Consider the following 13251-nt stretch of genomic DNA (forward strand, 5'->3'; position numbering starts at 1 on the left):
TCTCTCTCTGATATGTAACGACTGTATGTCAGATTTATAATTCCTAGATCTCTCATTTATAACCACCATCTCTGTGATATTTAACTACTATATCTCGTGTGTAATTCCCGTCTCTGTCTGAAATGTAACTACGATAACTTTGATATCTGTAATAAAAGACAATTAGACGGACGCCCGCAATGGTCCTGCTCCCTGATTTGATTGCAGCTGACTAACCGCGGCAGTTGTATCACACCTGTAGGCGGGGCCATGAAGGATGAGCGGAGCTGATTGGCTTGTGGTCGGGCCCGCCCCTTGAAGGACGAAAGCACGCGGCGTATTCAAACCGGGAGACGGCTTAACAGCCACTTGCTCGCGCGCTCGCTAACCCACCCTGGACCAACCGTCCCCTCTCAGCGCGTCCCCGGGATCATCGCCCCTCACCAATTCTCCAAGCCCGTCTTCACGGTGAGCTGTCATGGCGGCTGGCTTCCGTGTCCTTTTCCTTCTCGTTCTCTCCTTTGCCCTCGCCACTGCCGGCTGCTCGGAAGCTTTCGGCTGGTTCCTCCGTAGGGAAGTGGCTGGGAGTCCCACTCCTTCTCCCACTACCGCCGGCGACCCGCAGCCCCTCTTCGAGATGACCGCGGTCGACGCGAAGTTTGTGTCCGAAGGCCGGCTACTGGATCTGAGCCTGCTGGACAACTGTCATCGACAGGTAATGCTCAAATCGGTGGGGTCATGTCAAAACAAATACTCGGATTTATATCACCTCGCCTTTTCCAAGTGGTGGTAAATAAGACCATAAGACATAGAAGTGGAAGAAAAGCCATTCGGCCCATCAAGTCCACTCCTCCATTTAAATCATGGCTGATGGGCATTTCAACTCCACTTACCCGCACTCTTCCCCCTAGCCCTTGATTCCTTGTGACAGCAAGAATTTATCAATCTCTGCCTTGAAGACATTTAATGTCCTGGCCTCCACTGCGCTCCGTGGCAATGAATTCCACAAGCCCACCACTCTCTGGCAAAAGAACTATCTCTTCATTTCCGTTTTAAATTTACCCCCTCTAATTCTAAGGCTGTGCCCACGGGTCCTAGTCTCCCTACCTAACAGAAACAACTTCCCAGCGTCCACCCTTTCTAAGCCATGCATTACCTTGTAAATTTCTATAAGATCTCCCTCAACCTTCTAAACTCTAATGAATACAATCCCAGGATCCTCAGCCATTCATCGTCCATTAAACCTACCATTCTAGGGATCATCTGTGTGAATCTCTGCTTAAAGTTTTCATGTTGTTTAGATTTTTTTTGTTCACTGAAGGGATGTGGGCATTGCTGTCACACCATAGGCAGTTATAATGTCTTTCAATATTTTATTCCATATCTCACATTGTGTATGATGAGCCTGCCGATAGTAGTGCTAACATTGCTAAACGAGCTTTTTGTCTTCGATTCACTCATGCGACGTGTGTGTGTGTGTGTGTCGGTCGCTGGCCGGACTAGCATTTATTGCCTGTTCCAAGTTACCCGTTGAGAAAATGGTGGTGAGCTCTCACCTTGAACTGCTGCAGTTCATTTGGTGTAGGAAGATTCATAATGCCATTAGGGAGGGAATTGCAGGATTTTGACCCAGTGACAGCCAAGGAACGGTGATATATTTCCAAGTCAGGATGGTGAGTGGTTTGAGGGGAACTTGCAAGTGGTGGTGTTTCCTCCCATGTGTTTGCTGCTATTTGTACATCTTCTAAATGTGTGTGATTGTAGGTTTTGAAGGTGAGGTCTCAGGAGCCTTAGTGAATTTCTGCACTGCATACAAGTAAAATACTGTGGATGCTAGAAATCTGAAACAAGCATAAAGAATGCTGGAGCAACTCAGCAGGCCTTGAAGCATCTGTGGGGCGAGGCACAAATTTCATGTTTCAAGTCTGGTATGAGAGAAAAGTAGTATTGGACTTGAAACATTAACTGTTTTTCTTTCCACAACTGCTGCCAGATCTGCTGGGTGTTCTCCATTTCCTGTGTTGGTTTGGAAGGTATACACTGCTGTTACTGAGCATCAGTGATAAGTGACTGGCACCACATCCACCTACAATACTCTCAAGCTTCTTGGTGTTGTTGGAGCTGAACTCATTCGGGCAAGAAGGGAATAGTTTGTCATACACCTGATGTGTGCCTTTAGATGGTGGACAACTTTAGGGAGTCAGGAAGTGAGTTACTGCAGGATTTCGAGTCTTTACCAGATCCTATTTGTATGGTTTAAGCCTCCTGTGCCATGCAATGAGGCCATGGTTAATCTGATAATCGTCAGCTCCGCTTTCCTGCCTCTTCCTCCATAACCCTTGTTTCAACTCCTAAATTAAAAGTCAGTGTTGAGGCATCTCGGCCCTTAATAATCTAGCCCCACAATCCCCAAAGGTAAAGAAATCCTTAAATTCACTATTCTTCTGATATTTTGAGCCCTATATATCTAATCCAATCTTTTCCCAATGTCAAAAATGACCTGAATGTCCTTGTTGTTAAGTCACTGAAGGCTAACGTTCAGATGCAGCAAGCTAGCGAGCCTTTGTTTTAAAAAAAATACTTACACCCAGCAGCAGTCTTTACACAGTCCCTTTCTCTGAACTATTGTTACATTTTGAGGCAACTGTGTGACCTTAACTGGAGCCCTCCAGGGATGTGTTCTCAGTCCCCTACTGTACTTCCTGCATGCACACAACAGTGTTGCCAAATTCCAAACAAACGCCAACTAGAAGTTTGCTGACAACACCACTGTGGTAGGATAGAAATTGAACAACATGTCAGAATATTGAAGAGAGATACAGAGGGCTTGGTGACATGGTGCACTGAGAACAACCCCTCTCTGTGTTGGCAAAACTAAAGAACTGATCATTGATGTCCCCATCTACGTGAATGGAGCTGAGGTTGAGAGGGTGAGAGTGTCAAGTCTGTAGGAGTGACAATAACGGACAAACTGTCCTGGACTCCTTATGTAGATATGACAGCCAAGAAGGCACGACAACACCACCTCTTCCTCAGGTGGTTCATGAAATTTTGGCATGTCCACAAGTTCCCTCACCAACCTTTGCGTAAGTACCACTGAAAGTATACTGTCCGGGTGCATAATGGCCTGGTGTAGCAATTGCTTTGTCCAGGATCATATGAAACTACAAAAGGTTGTGTGCACAGCCCCTAGACCATCACAGAAGCCAACCTTTCATCCGTAGACTGTATTTACGTGGCCTGTTGCCTTGGAAAGGCTGCCAACATCACCTGGGCAATACTCTCCTACCACCTCTTCCGTCAGGCAGAAAATATGGCAGCTCAAACACACGCACCAGCTGGTTCAAGAACAGTTTCTTTCCTGCAGTTGTTAGACTGATGAACTTTCTAACTTCAAGTAATGCTGATCTTGTGTAGCACATGCCCTGTGCAATGTAACTTATTTGCCTCTGTCTGCTTTTATTTTGCACCTAATGATCTGCTTGTACAGCTCATAAACAAAGCTTTTCAGTATACTTGGGTACACATGACACTAATTCAATTAAATCTGAGACTGAAACCTCTGGTAGCTGCTTCTTGGAGCTGTCATATAATTTAAATAAACTCTGCTTCAAATCTGTACCCTAGAACTTTGTGGGAAGCTAGGAAACTGCTGGGCCCTTACGGAGATATTAGTATCATCTATAGCCAGGAGTGATGTGCCTAAAGGCTGGAAGTTGGCCAACGTGGTGCCATTATTTAAGAATAGTGGTAGGGAAAAGCCAGGGAGGTACAGACTGGGGAGCCTGACATCATCAGTGGGCAAATTGTTGGAGGGGAATCTGAGGGACAGCATTTCTATGTATTTGGAAAGGCAAGGACTCGTTAGGGATAGTCAATATGGCTTTGTGCTAAGGAGATTGTCTCACTAACTTGATTGAGTTTTTTTTTTGAAGAGGTGGTAAAGAGGATTGATGAAGGTGGAGCTGTGGACTACAATAAGTGTTTGACAAGGTTCTGCAAGGTAGACTGGCTAAGAAGGTTAGATCACAGGGAATATGGGGAGAGCTAGCTATTTGAATACAAAATTGGCTTGAAGTTAGAAGATAAGGCTGGTGGTGGAGGGTTGTTTTTCCAGACTTGAGGCCTGTGATCAGCAGTGTGCCACAAGAAGTGGTACTGGGTCCACTGCTTTTTGTCACTTTTATATAAAATGATTTTGATGTGAATATAGGGGGTATGGTTGGTAAGTTTGCAAATGACACCAAGGTTGGAGGATGTAGTGGATAGCGAAGAAGGTCACTGAGTACAATGGGATCTTGATCAGATGGTCCATTGGGTCGACGAGTGGCAGATGGAGCTTAATCTAGATAAATGTGAGGTGCTGCTTTTTTTTTTCTTTGGAAAGGCAAATCAGGGCAGGACCTACATTCTTAATGGTAAGGTCCTGGGGAATGTTGTTGAACAAGTAGACATTGGAGTGCAGGCTCATAGTTCCTTGAAAGTAGAGTTACAGGTAGACAGGGTAGTGAAAAAGGCATTTGGTACACTTCTCTTTATTGGTCAGTGCACTGAATACAGGAGTTGGGAGGTCATGTTATGGCTGTACAGGACATTGGTTGGGTCACTTTTGGAACACTGTTCAAGTCTGGTCTCCTTCCTATAGGAAAGATGTTGTTAAACGTGAAAGTGTTCAGAAAAGATTGACAAGGATGTTGCCAGAGTTGGAAGGTTTGAGCTATAGGGAGAAGCTGGATAGGCTGGGGCTACTTTCCCTGTAGTGTCAGACTAAGGGATGACTGATAGTTTATAAAATCATGGGGGTCATAAATAGTGTGAATAGCCAAGTTCTTTTCCTCAGGGTAGCTGAGTTCAAAACTAGGGGACATAGGTTTAAGGTGAGAGGAGAAAGATTTAAAAGGGACCTAAGGGGCAACTTTTTCATGCAAAGGGTGGTGTATGTATGCAATGAACTGCCAGAGGAAGTGGTAGAGATGTCCATCCAGGTGCCCCTTTAAATGTTGTATGTCAACAGGAAGGGTTTAGATGTATATGGCCAAATGCTGGACGATGTGAGTAGATTAATACAGGATATCTGGTTGGTATGGACGAGTTGGACTGAAGCATTTGTGTCCTGCTGTACATCTCTGATTCTATAAATCCTCTTCAGGGTTTCATCCCAACCCTTCTGATTTGGATCTGTTACAAACTCCTTGTTCTAAGATAATCTGTTCTACTATTTCCTTTTCTCAGGAACACTGCTCTATGTGCGTAGGACCTTCGTAGATGTGCTGGAAACAAAGTTACTGCTGTAAGCTATGGGCATTTCCCTTGAACGTAGTGAAAACTCTGTCTTCAGAGTCCTCTAGCAGAAATCTTGAGATAGAATTGTCTACCTTGCTACATTGTTAAATCCCAAAATGAACAAACCCATTTGGCTGCCAAACTAACCCTCTCAAATTATTTTAAAATAAATCGCCATGGCTTACAGAAATACGAATTACATACAGGTTTTCTGAGTGCAGTTAATATGTTACAAACTCAAAATTCAAAACAAAACATAATTAAAATATGTATAAATAAAGGTTTATATCACAAAAATCCATTACAATTTATCTAATAGAGGATAGAGGAGAAGATAGGTGGGGAGGCACTCTCCTCTCCACCTATCTTCTTCTCCTCTAACCATCTTCAGTCTGCCTCCCCCTCTCTCCCTATTTATTTCAGAATCCTCTCCCCATTCCCCTTTTCTGATGAATGGTCTAGGCCCTAAACATTGCTTTTGAGCTCCTGAGATGCTGCTTGGCCTGCTGTGTTCACCCAGCTCCACACTTTGTTATCTTGGATTCTCCAGCATCTGCAGTTCCCACTATCTCTGATAGCAATCTTGATGGCTTGAATTGAGAGTAAACAGCTTTAACTAGACAGTACAGATAAGTAAAACGCAGCACCATGCTCAGGTGCAGAGTACGGTAACGGATGTGATTTATTGTAAAAATTTATTTATGCAAGCAGCTCACTAGCAAAATCACTTGTATTAAATTAAACATTGGGTATTAGTGAGGACACACAATAAAACAGCCTGCATTTAATATCCCTTTTTGTAGTAACTGATCTGTTATAGATACGTAGTAACTTTTGTGAGCTAAATTTGAAGAACTCAGATTTGCCTTCCCAATTCTAGAGTCCCTGTGTTCACTAATTGCTCTGATGGTTAATTTAAGGTCCCCTTTGTAGTATTTAATCCAGGAATTCTCCAGTGCCTTAATAAATAAATGCACTACCAGATGTCATGCTGAACTTTAATGCGGAAGAAAATCCTGGCTTTGGTTTCCTGACTGCTTGCCAATTTGATTACTTTCCTATCCGGCTACAATTGGTAAGAAAGTTAGTGCAGAAGGAAAGGAAAGTCTGCCGGAATGCAAAGGATTTAAAATTGATAATGGGATATTTTGGATGGGCTGTCAGTATGAAGAACAAAGAACATTGCAGCAGAGTTTGAGGCCCTTCGGCTCACCAAGACTGCACTGACACATGATGCCTTTCTTAACTAAAAACCTTTTGCATCTGTATGGTCCACATTCCTCTCTTCCCTGCCTATTTGTATATCTGTCAAGATGCCTCCTAATGTTGCTATTTTATCTGCCTCCACCATGTTTTCTGGCAGTGCATTCCAGGCACTTGCCACCCTCTGTTTTAAAACAAAAAGCACCTGCCAGTTGCATCTTTAAATTCACTCACTTATACCTCAACACGTGTCATAGAACATAGAACAGTACAGCACAGAACAGGCCCTTCAGCCCACGATGTTGTGCCGACCATTGATCCTCATGTATGCACTCTCAAATTTCTGTGACCATGTGCATGTCCAGCAGTCTCTTAAATGTCCCCAGTGACCTTGCTTCCACAACTGCTGCTGGCAACGCATTCCATGCTCTCACAACTCTCTGTGTAAAGAACCCGCCTCTGACATCCCCTCTATACTTTCCTCCAACCAGCTTAAAACCATGGCCCCTCGTGTTAGCCATTTCTGCCCTGGGAAATAGTCTCTGGCTATCAATTCTATCTATGCCTCTCATTATCTTGTATACCTCAATTAGGTCCCCTCTCCTCCTCCTTTTCTCCAATGAAAAAAGTCCGAGCTCAGTCAACCTCTCTTCAAAAGATAAGCCCTCCAGTCCAGGCAGCATCCTGGTAAACCTCCTCTGAATCATCTCCAAAGCATCCACATCTTTCCTATAATAGGGTGACCAGAACTGGACGCAGTATTCCAAGTGCGGTCTAACCAAAGTTTTATAGAGCTGCAACAAGATCTCTCGACTCTTAAACTCAATGCTCCTGCTAATGAAAGCCAAAGCACCATATGCTTTCTTAACAACCCTGTCCACTTGGGTGGCCATTTTAAGGGATCTATGTATCTGGACACCAAGATGCCTCTGTTCCTCCACACTGCCAAGAATCCTATCCTTAATCCTGTGCTCAGCTTTCAAATTCAACCTTCCGAAATGGATCACCTCGCATTTATCCAGGTTGAACTCCATCTGCCACCTCTCAGCCCATCTCTGCATCCTGTCAATGTCCCGCTGCAGCCTACAACAGCCCTCTATACTGTCAATGACACCTCCAACCTTTGTGTCGCCTGCAAACTTGCTGACCCATCCTTCAATCCCCTCATCCAAGTCATTAATAAAAATTACAAACAGTAGAGGCCCAAGGACAGAGCCCTGTGGAACCCCACTCACCACTGACTTCCAGGCAGAATATTTTCCTTCTACTACCACTCGCTGTCTTCTGTTGGCCAGCCAATTCTGTATCCCGACGGCTAAGTTCCCCTGTATCCCATTCCTCCTGACCTTCTGAATGAGCCTACCATGGGGAACCTTATCAAATGCCTTGCTGAAGTCCATATACACCACATCCACAGCTCGACCCTCATCAACTTTTCTAGTCACATCCTCAAAGAGATCGATAAGGTTTGTGAGGCATGACCTGCCTCCCTCAAAGCCGTGTTGACTGCGTTTAATCAAGCCATGCTCTTTCAGATGGTCATAAATCCTATCCCTCAGAATCCTTTCTAACACCTTGCAGATGACAGACGTGAGACTTACCGGTCTATAATTGCCGGGGATTTCCCTATTTCCTTTCTTGAAGAGAGGAATTACATTTGCCTCTCTCCAGTCCTCAGGTATGACTCCAGTGGAGAGCGAGGATGCAAAGATCTTCGCAAGTGGCGAAGCAATTGCATTTCTCGTTTCTCAAAGCAGCGGAGGACAAATCTGGTCTGGGCCTGGCGACTTGTCAATCTTAATGTTTGACAAAATTTTCAGCACATCAGCTTCTTCTATCTCTATCCATTCCAGCATGCACACCTGCTCTTCAAAGGTTTCATTTACTACAAAGTTTGTTTCTTTCGTAAAGACAGAAGCAAAAAACTCATTTAGAGCTTCCCCTACCTCCTCAGACTCCCCACACAAGTTCCCTATGCTATCCCTGATTGGCCCTACTCTTTCTTTGACCATTCTCTTATTCCTCACATAAGTGTAAAATGCCTTTGTGTTCTCCCTAATCCGTTCTGCCAAGCCTTTCTTGTGCCCCCTCCTGGCTCTCCTCAGACCCTAGCTTCCTCCACCTTATGTAACCTGCCTTCCTTTTGATGAGAAGCTCCACCGCTCTCGTCATCCAAGGTTCCTTTATCTTACCCCTTCTTGCCTGTCTCAGAGGGACGTATTTATTCATCACTCGCAACAACTGTTCCTTAAACAGTCTCCACATGTCTATAATGCCTTTACCATGGAACAATTGCTCCCAGTCCATGCTTCCTAAGTCATGTCTAATCGCGTCATAGTTTCCTCTTCCCCAATTAAATATCCTCCCATTTTGCCTAATCCTCTCCTTCTCCATAGCTATGTAGAATGTGAGGCAGTTATGGTCACTATCACCAAAATGCTCTCCCACCACAAGATCTGATGCCTGCCCCGGCTCGTTTCCGAGCACCAAGTCTAGAATGGCCCCTCCCCTCGTCGGCCTGTCAACGTACTGCGTTAGGAAACCCTCCTGAACACACCTTACAAAAACAGCTCCATTCAAATCTTCTGCTCGAAGGAGGTTCCAATCAATATTGGGAAAGTTAAAGTCACCCATTACAACAAACCTACTACGTCCACACTTTTCCAAAATCTGCCGACCTATGCTTTCTTCAATCTCGCTGCTGCTATTGGGGGGCCTGTAGTCAACCCCTAACGAGGTGACTACTCCCTTGCTGTTCCTAATTTCCACCCGTACTGACTTGTAGGCAGATCTTCCTCGACAATGGAAGCTTCTGTAGCTGTGATACCCATTTTGTCCATGCCCCTCAATTTTGTAAACTTCAATCAGATTTTCCCTCACACTTTGACACTCGAATGAAAACAAATCAAGTTTATCCAATCTCTCCTCATAGCTAATATCCTCCAAAACAGGTATCATCTTCGTAAACCTTTTCTGTACCCTCCCCAAACCTCCTCACCCCACTGATAGTGTGTGACTGGAACTGTATGCAATATTCCAAATGTAGCCTAACTAAAGTTCCGTACAGCTGCAACATGACTTACAAATTTTTGTACTCTATGCCCGACTGATGAAGAAGATAAGCGTGTCATATGCCATCTTCTGATGCCACTTTCAGGGAACTATGGACCCAGATCCTCTGTATATTAATGTTACCACAGGTGCTGCCATTTAACTGTATGCTTCCCTCCTGCATTAAACCTCCCAAAATACATTACCTAATATTGACTGGGATTAAACTCCACCTGGGCCTCTGGCCCATGTATATCCGCTGGCAATCCTCCTTACTATTTGTAGCTACCCAAAACTTTGTGTTATCTGCACGCTTACTAATCAGATCAGCTACATTCTCCTCCAAATCATTTATTTAAATTACAAACAACAGGTGTCCCAGCACTAGTCCCTGCGGGAGCACCACTGGCTACAAATCTGAGCTGAAAAACACTCTTACACCACTACTGTTTTCTATTGATATAATTATTGCTTCCCCAATAATTATAAGTTTTGCTGTAATAACAATGTGTTCGTAACAAGCTGAAGGTTGCAGCTGTTCTTCCCATGGATGGGGCTGTTACCTCTACTCAATGAAACATTGTTAACTACACTGCCTATCTGCTTATGACAACGTAAACAGTATGGGATGTGATAACATTTGGTCATGTCAGGTAGAGAAATATGTATGTTAATCACACAGGAGGGCTACAAATGTACTGCTTTTATGCTGTACACAGAGGTCTGATGAGAGTCCACCAAGTCGGTTACTCTGGTGTTGACTCCAAACCTCTCGCCGGCTAAGCTAAAATAAACAAGTTAGTGGAACTCTTGTGGGATCCGTAAGGTTTTGAGTCAACGCTATGACCAAGTCAGTTCTATATCCATCCTACCACCTCACTTGTGACTTTACATTTTGGTCAGCCTGCCATGTGGGACCTTGTCAAATGCCTTGCTAAATTTCATGTCAACAATATCTAATGTCCTGCCCTCATCAATCATATATGTCACTTACTCAAAAAAACTCAAACAAGTTTGTGAGACACGACCTCTCCTTATACAAAGTCATGCTGCCTGTCGCTAATACTGTAAGTCCAAATTTTTCCAAAGGTGAGTAAGTCCTATCCCGAAGAGTCATCTTCAATGATTTCCCTACTGCTGACGTAAGGCTCACTGGCCTATAATTTCCTGAATTGTCCCTGTTGCCCTTGCTTTAAAAAAAGAGCAGCATTTGTTATTCTCCAGTCTGTTTGAACCTCACCTATGGCTAAAGACGATATAAAAATTTTATATAAGGCCCCAGTAATTTCCTCCCTCATGTCCCTCAATATTTTGGGATAGATCCCATCAGCTCGCGGGGTCTTGTCTACTTGGTGCTTTTCAAAACATCCAACACCCATCGACGTGCCCTAGAATATCAACATACCCCCTCGAGACTCACCATCCACCATGTTCTTCTCCTTTGTGAGTACTGACCCAAAGCATTTATTAAGGACTTCACCCATACCCTCTAGCGCTATGCATACATTTCATCACTTTTTTTATTGGCATGGACCTACTCTTTCCCAAGCTACCTTCTTGCTGCTTTGCATACTTACATAAAACCTTGGGCTGTTCTTTAATTCTGGTTGCTGAGGTCATCTCACTTAATTTCATAAAGGGAGGGAGGCAGAAAATAGGATTTGGTTTGCTTTATTATTGTCACAAGGATGATCCCTGGAATGGTAGGTTTAACGTAAGATGAATGGCTAAGGATCCTGGGATTGTCCTCATTAGAGTTTAGAAGGTTGAGGGGAGATCTAATAGAAACTTAGGTAATGCATGGCTTAGAAAGGGTGGACGCTGGGAAGTTGTTTCTGTTAAGCAGGGAGACTAGGACCCGTGGGCACAGCCTTAGAATTAGAGGAGGTAATTTTAGAACATAATTGAGGAGACATTTCTTCAGCCGGAGAGTGGTGGGCCTGTGGAATTCATTGCCACGGGGTGCAGTGGAGGCCCGGACGTTAAATGTCTTCAAGGCAGAGATTGATTAAATTCTTGATCTCGCAAGGAATTAAGGGCTATGGGGAGTGTGTGGGTAAGTGGAGTTGAAATGCCATCAGCCATGATTAAATGGGGGAGTGGACTTGATGGGCCAAATGGCCTTACTTTCACTCCTATGTCTTATGGTCTTATATACTGAAATACAGTGAAAAGTATTGTTTTGCATGCTATCCAGGCTAATTATTGCTTACATAAGTACATCAGGGTAGTAAGGCAATGCAGAATATAGAATTACAGTTACATAGGCATAGAGAAAGATCAACTTTAATATGAGAGGATTGTTCAAAAGTCTCATTAGTGAGGAAGAACTTGCTCTCGAATCTGTTTGTACATGTTTTCAAACTTTTGTGTCTTCTGACTGATGGGAAAGAGTATAACTGGGTTGGAAGGAGTCCTTGATTGTGGTGGCTGCTTTCCTGAGGCAGTGGGAAGTATAGGTGGAGTCAATGGATGGCAGGCTGATTTGCGTATTAGTCTGAGCTGTGCTCACAGCCGTCTAATTTCTTACGGTCTTTGGAAGAGCAGTTGCTTTACGAAAGTGTGATGCTTCTGGCTAGGATGCTTTCTATCATGCATCTATGAAAATTGGTGAGAATCACTGTGGAATTTCCTTAGCCTTTTGGGGAAGTGGAGGTGTTGGTGTGCTTTTTTTAATGTAGTGTTGATGTGGATCGACCAGGACAAATTGTTGGCGATAATCACTCCTAGGAACTTGAAGCTCTCAACCATCTCCACCTCATGTCATTGACTACACTTCTTGAAGTTGATTACCAGTTCCTTCGTTTTGCTGACATTGAGGGGGAGATTGTCTTTGCACCATGGCATAAAGCAATGCCTCTAAGCTCTCTATCTCTTCCCTGTGCTTTGTTTCGTTGTTGTTTAATATTTGGCCTGCTATGGTGGTGTCATCAGCCAACTTCTAAATAGAGTTAGAGCAGAATTTGGCCATACAGTTGTGTATATTGTAATGGACTGAGTATGCAGCCTTGAACCTTACTGGTGATGAGCATTATTATGAAGGAGGTGTTATCACCAATCCTTACTGATTTCCATCTGTGGGTGAGGACATCCAGGATCCAGTTACACACGGGGGAAGCAGAGTTCTAGGTCTCGGTGTTTGGTGATTAATTTGTCTGGAATTATGGTGTTGAAGGTGGAGCTAAAATCAATAAGTAAGAGTGAGTTTTGAGAAGATTTGTAGCTCATGTTGAGTTTCTTTTGTGAGTTTGCTCGCTGAGCTGGAAGGTTAATTTTCAGACGTTTCGTCACTTTTTTATTTGAAAAAATATACTTATTTATACACCTACCCAATCATGCAAGCCGCTCTGGGTTACCCAGGGGGTGCGTACACCAACTAAAGGAAAAAAACAAACAAAGAAGAAAAAAAACAAAGCAAAGAAAATACCCTGGCAGTCGTCACCCTGCATAGCCCCAGTTGGCCCCCTGACCAGTTGGGGAAGGCGCCAGCTGGGCCCAGTTACCAGATAGGGCCCTTTTTTCTATTCTGGACGAGGGGTTTCATACCGTGGTCTTTCCCCACTGCGCCTTGGCGGCGGCTGCCCCAAGCTTTAGCGCGTCCCTCAGCACGTAGTCCTGGACCTTGGAGTGCGCCAGTCTGCAACACTCGGTCGGGGTCAGTTCTTTCAGCTGGCAGACCAGCAAGTTGCAGGCAGACCAAAGAACGTCTTTCACCGCATTGATGGTCCTCCAGGC

At 44.2% G+C, this 13251-nt stretch overlaps 1 protein-coding gene across 1 annotated transcript in view; it reads left to right on the forward strand.

Annotated features, from left to right (window-relative positions):
* Positions 1 to 341: 341 nt before the first annotated feature.
* The window catches only part of bmb (brambleberry), a 62271-nt gene continuing 49361 nt past the window's right edge, over positions 342 to 13251 (forward strand). The window contains exon 1 of the mRNA XM_048549238.2: positions 342 to 694. Within this exon, the coding sequence (XP_048405195.1) occupies positions 458 to 694 (237 nt within the window). The 5' untranslated portion in view covers positions 342 to 457. The remainder of the gene's footprint in view (positions 695 to 13251) is intronic.

The sequence above is a fragment of the Stegostoma tigrinum genome, chromosome 2 (assembly GCF_030684315.1).
Source record: "Stegostoma tigrinum isolate sSteTig4 chromosome 2, sSteTig4.hap1, whole genome shotgun sequence".
NCBI lineage: Eukaryota > Metazoa > Chordata > Chondrichthyes > Orectolobiformes > Stegostomatidae > Stegostoma > Stegostoma tigrinum.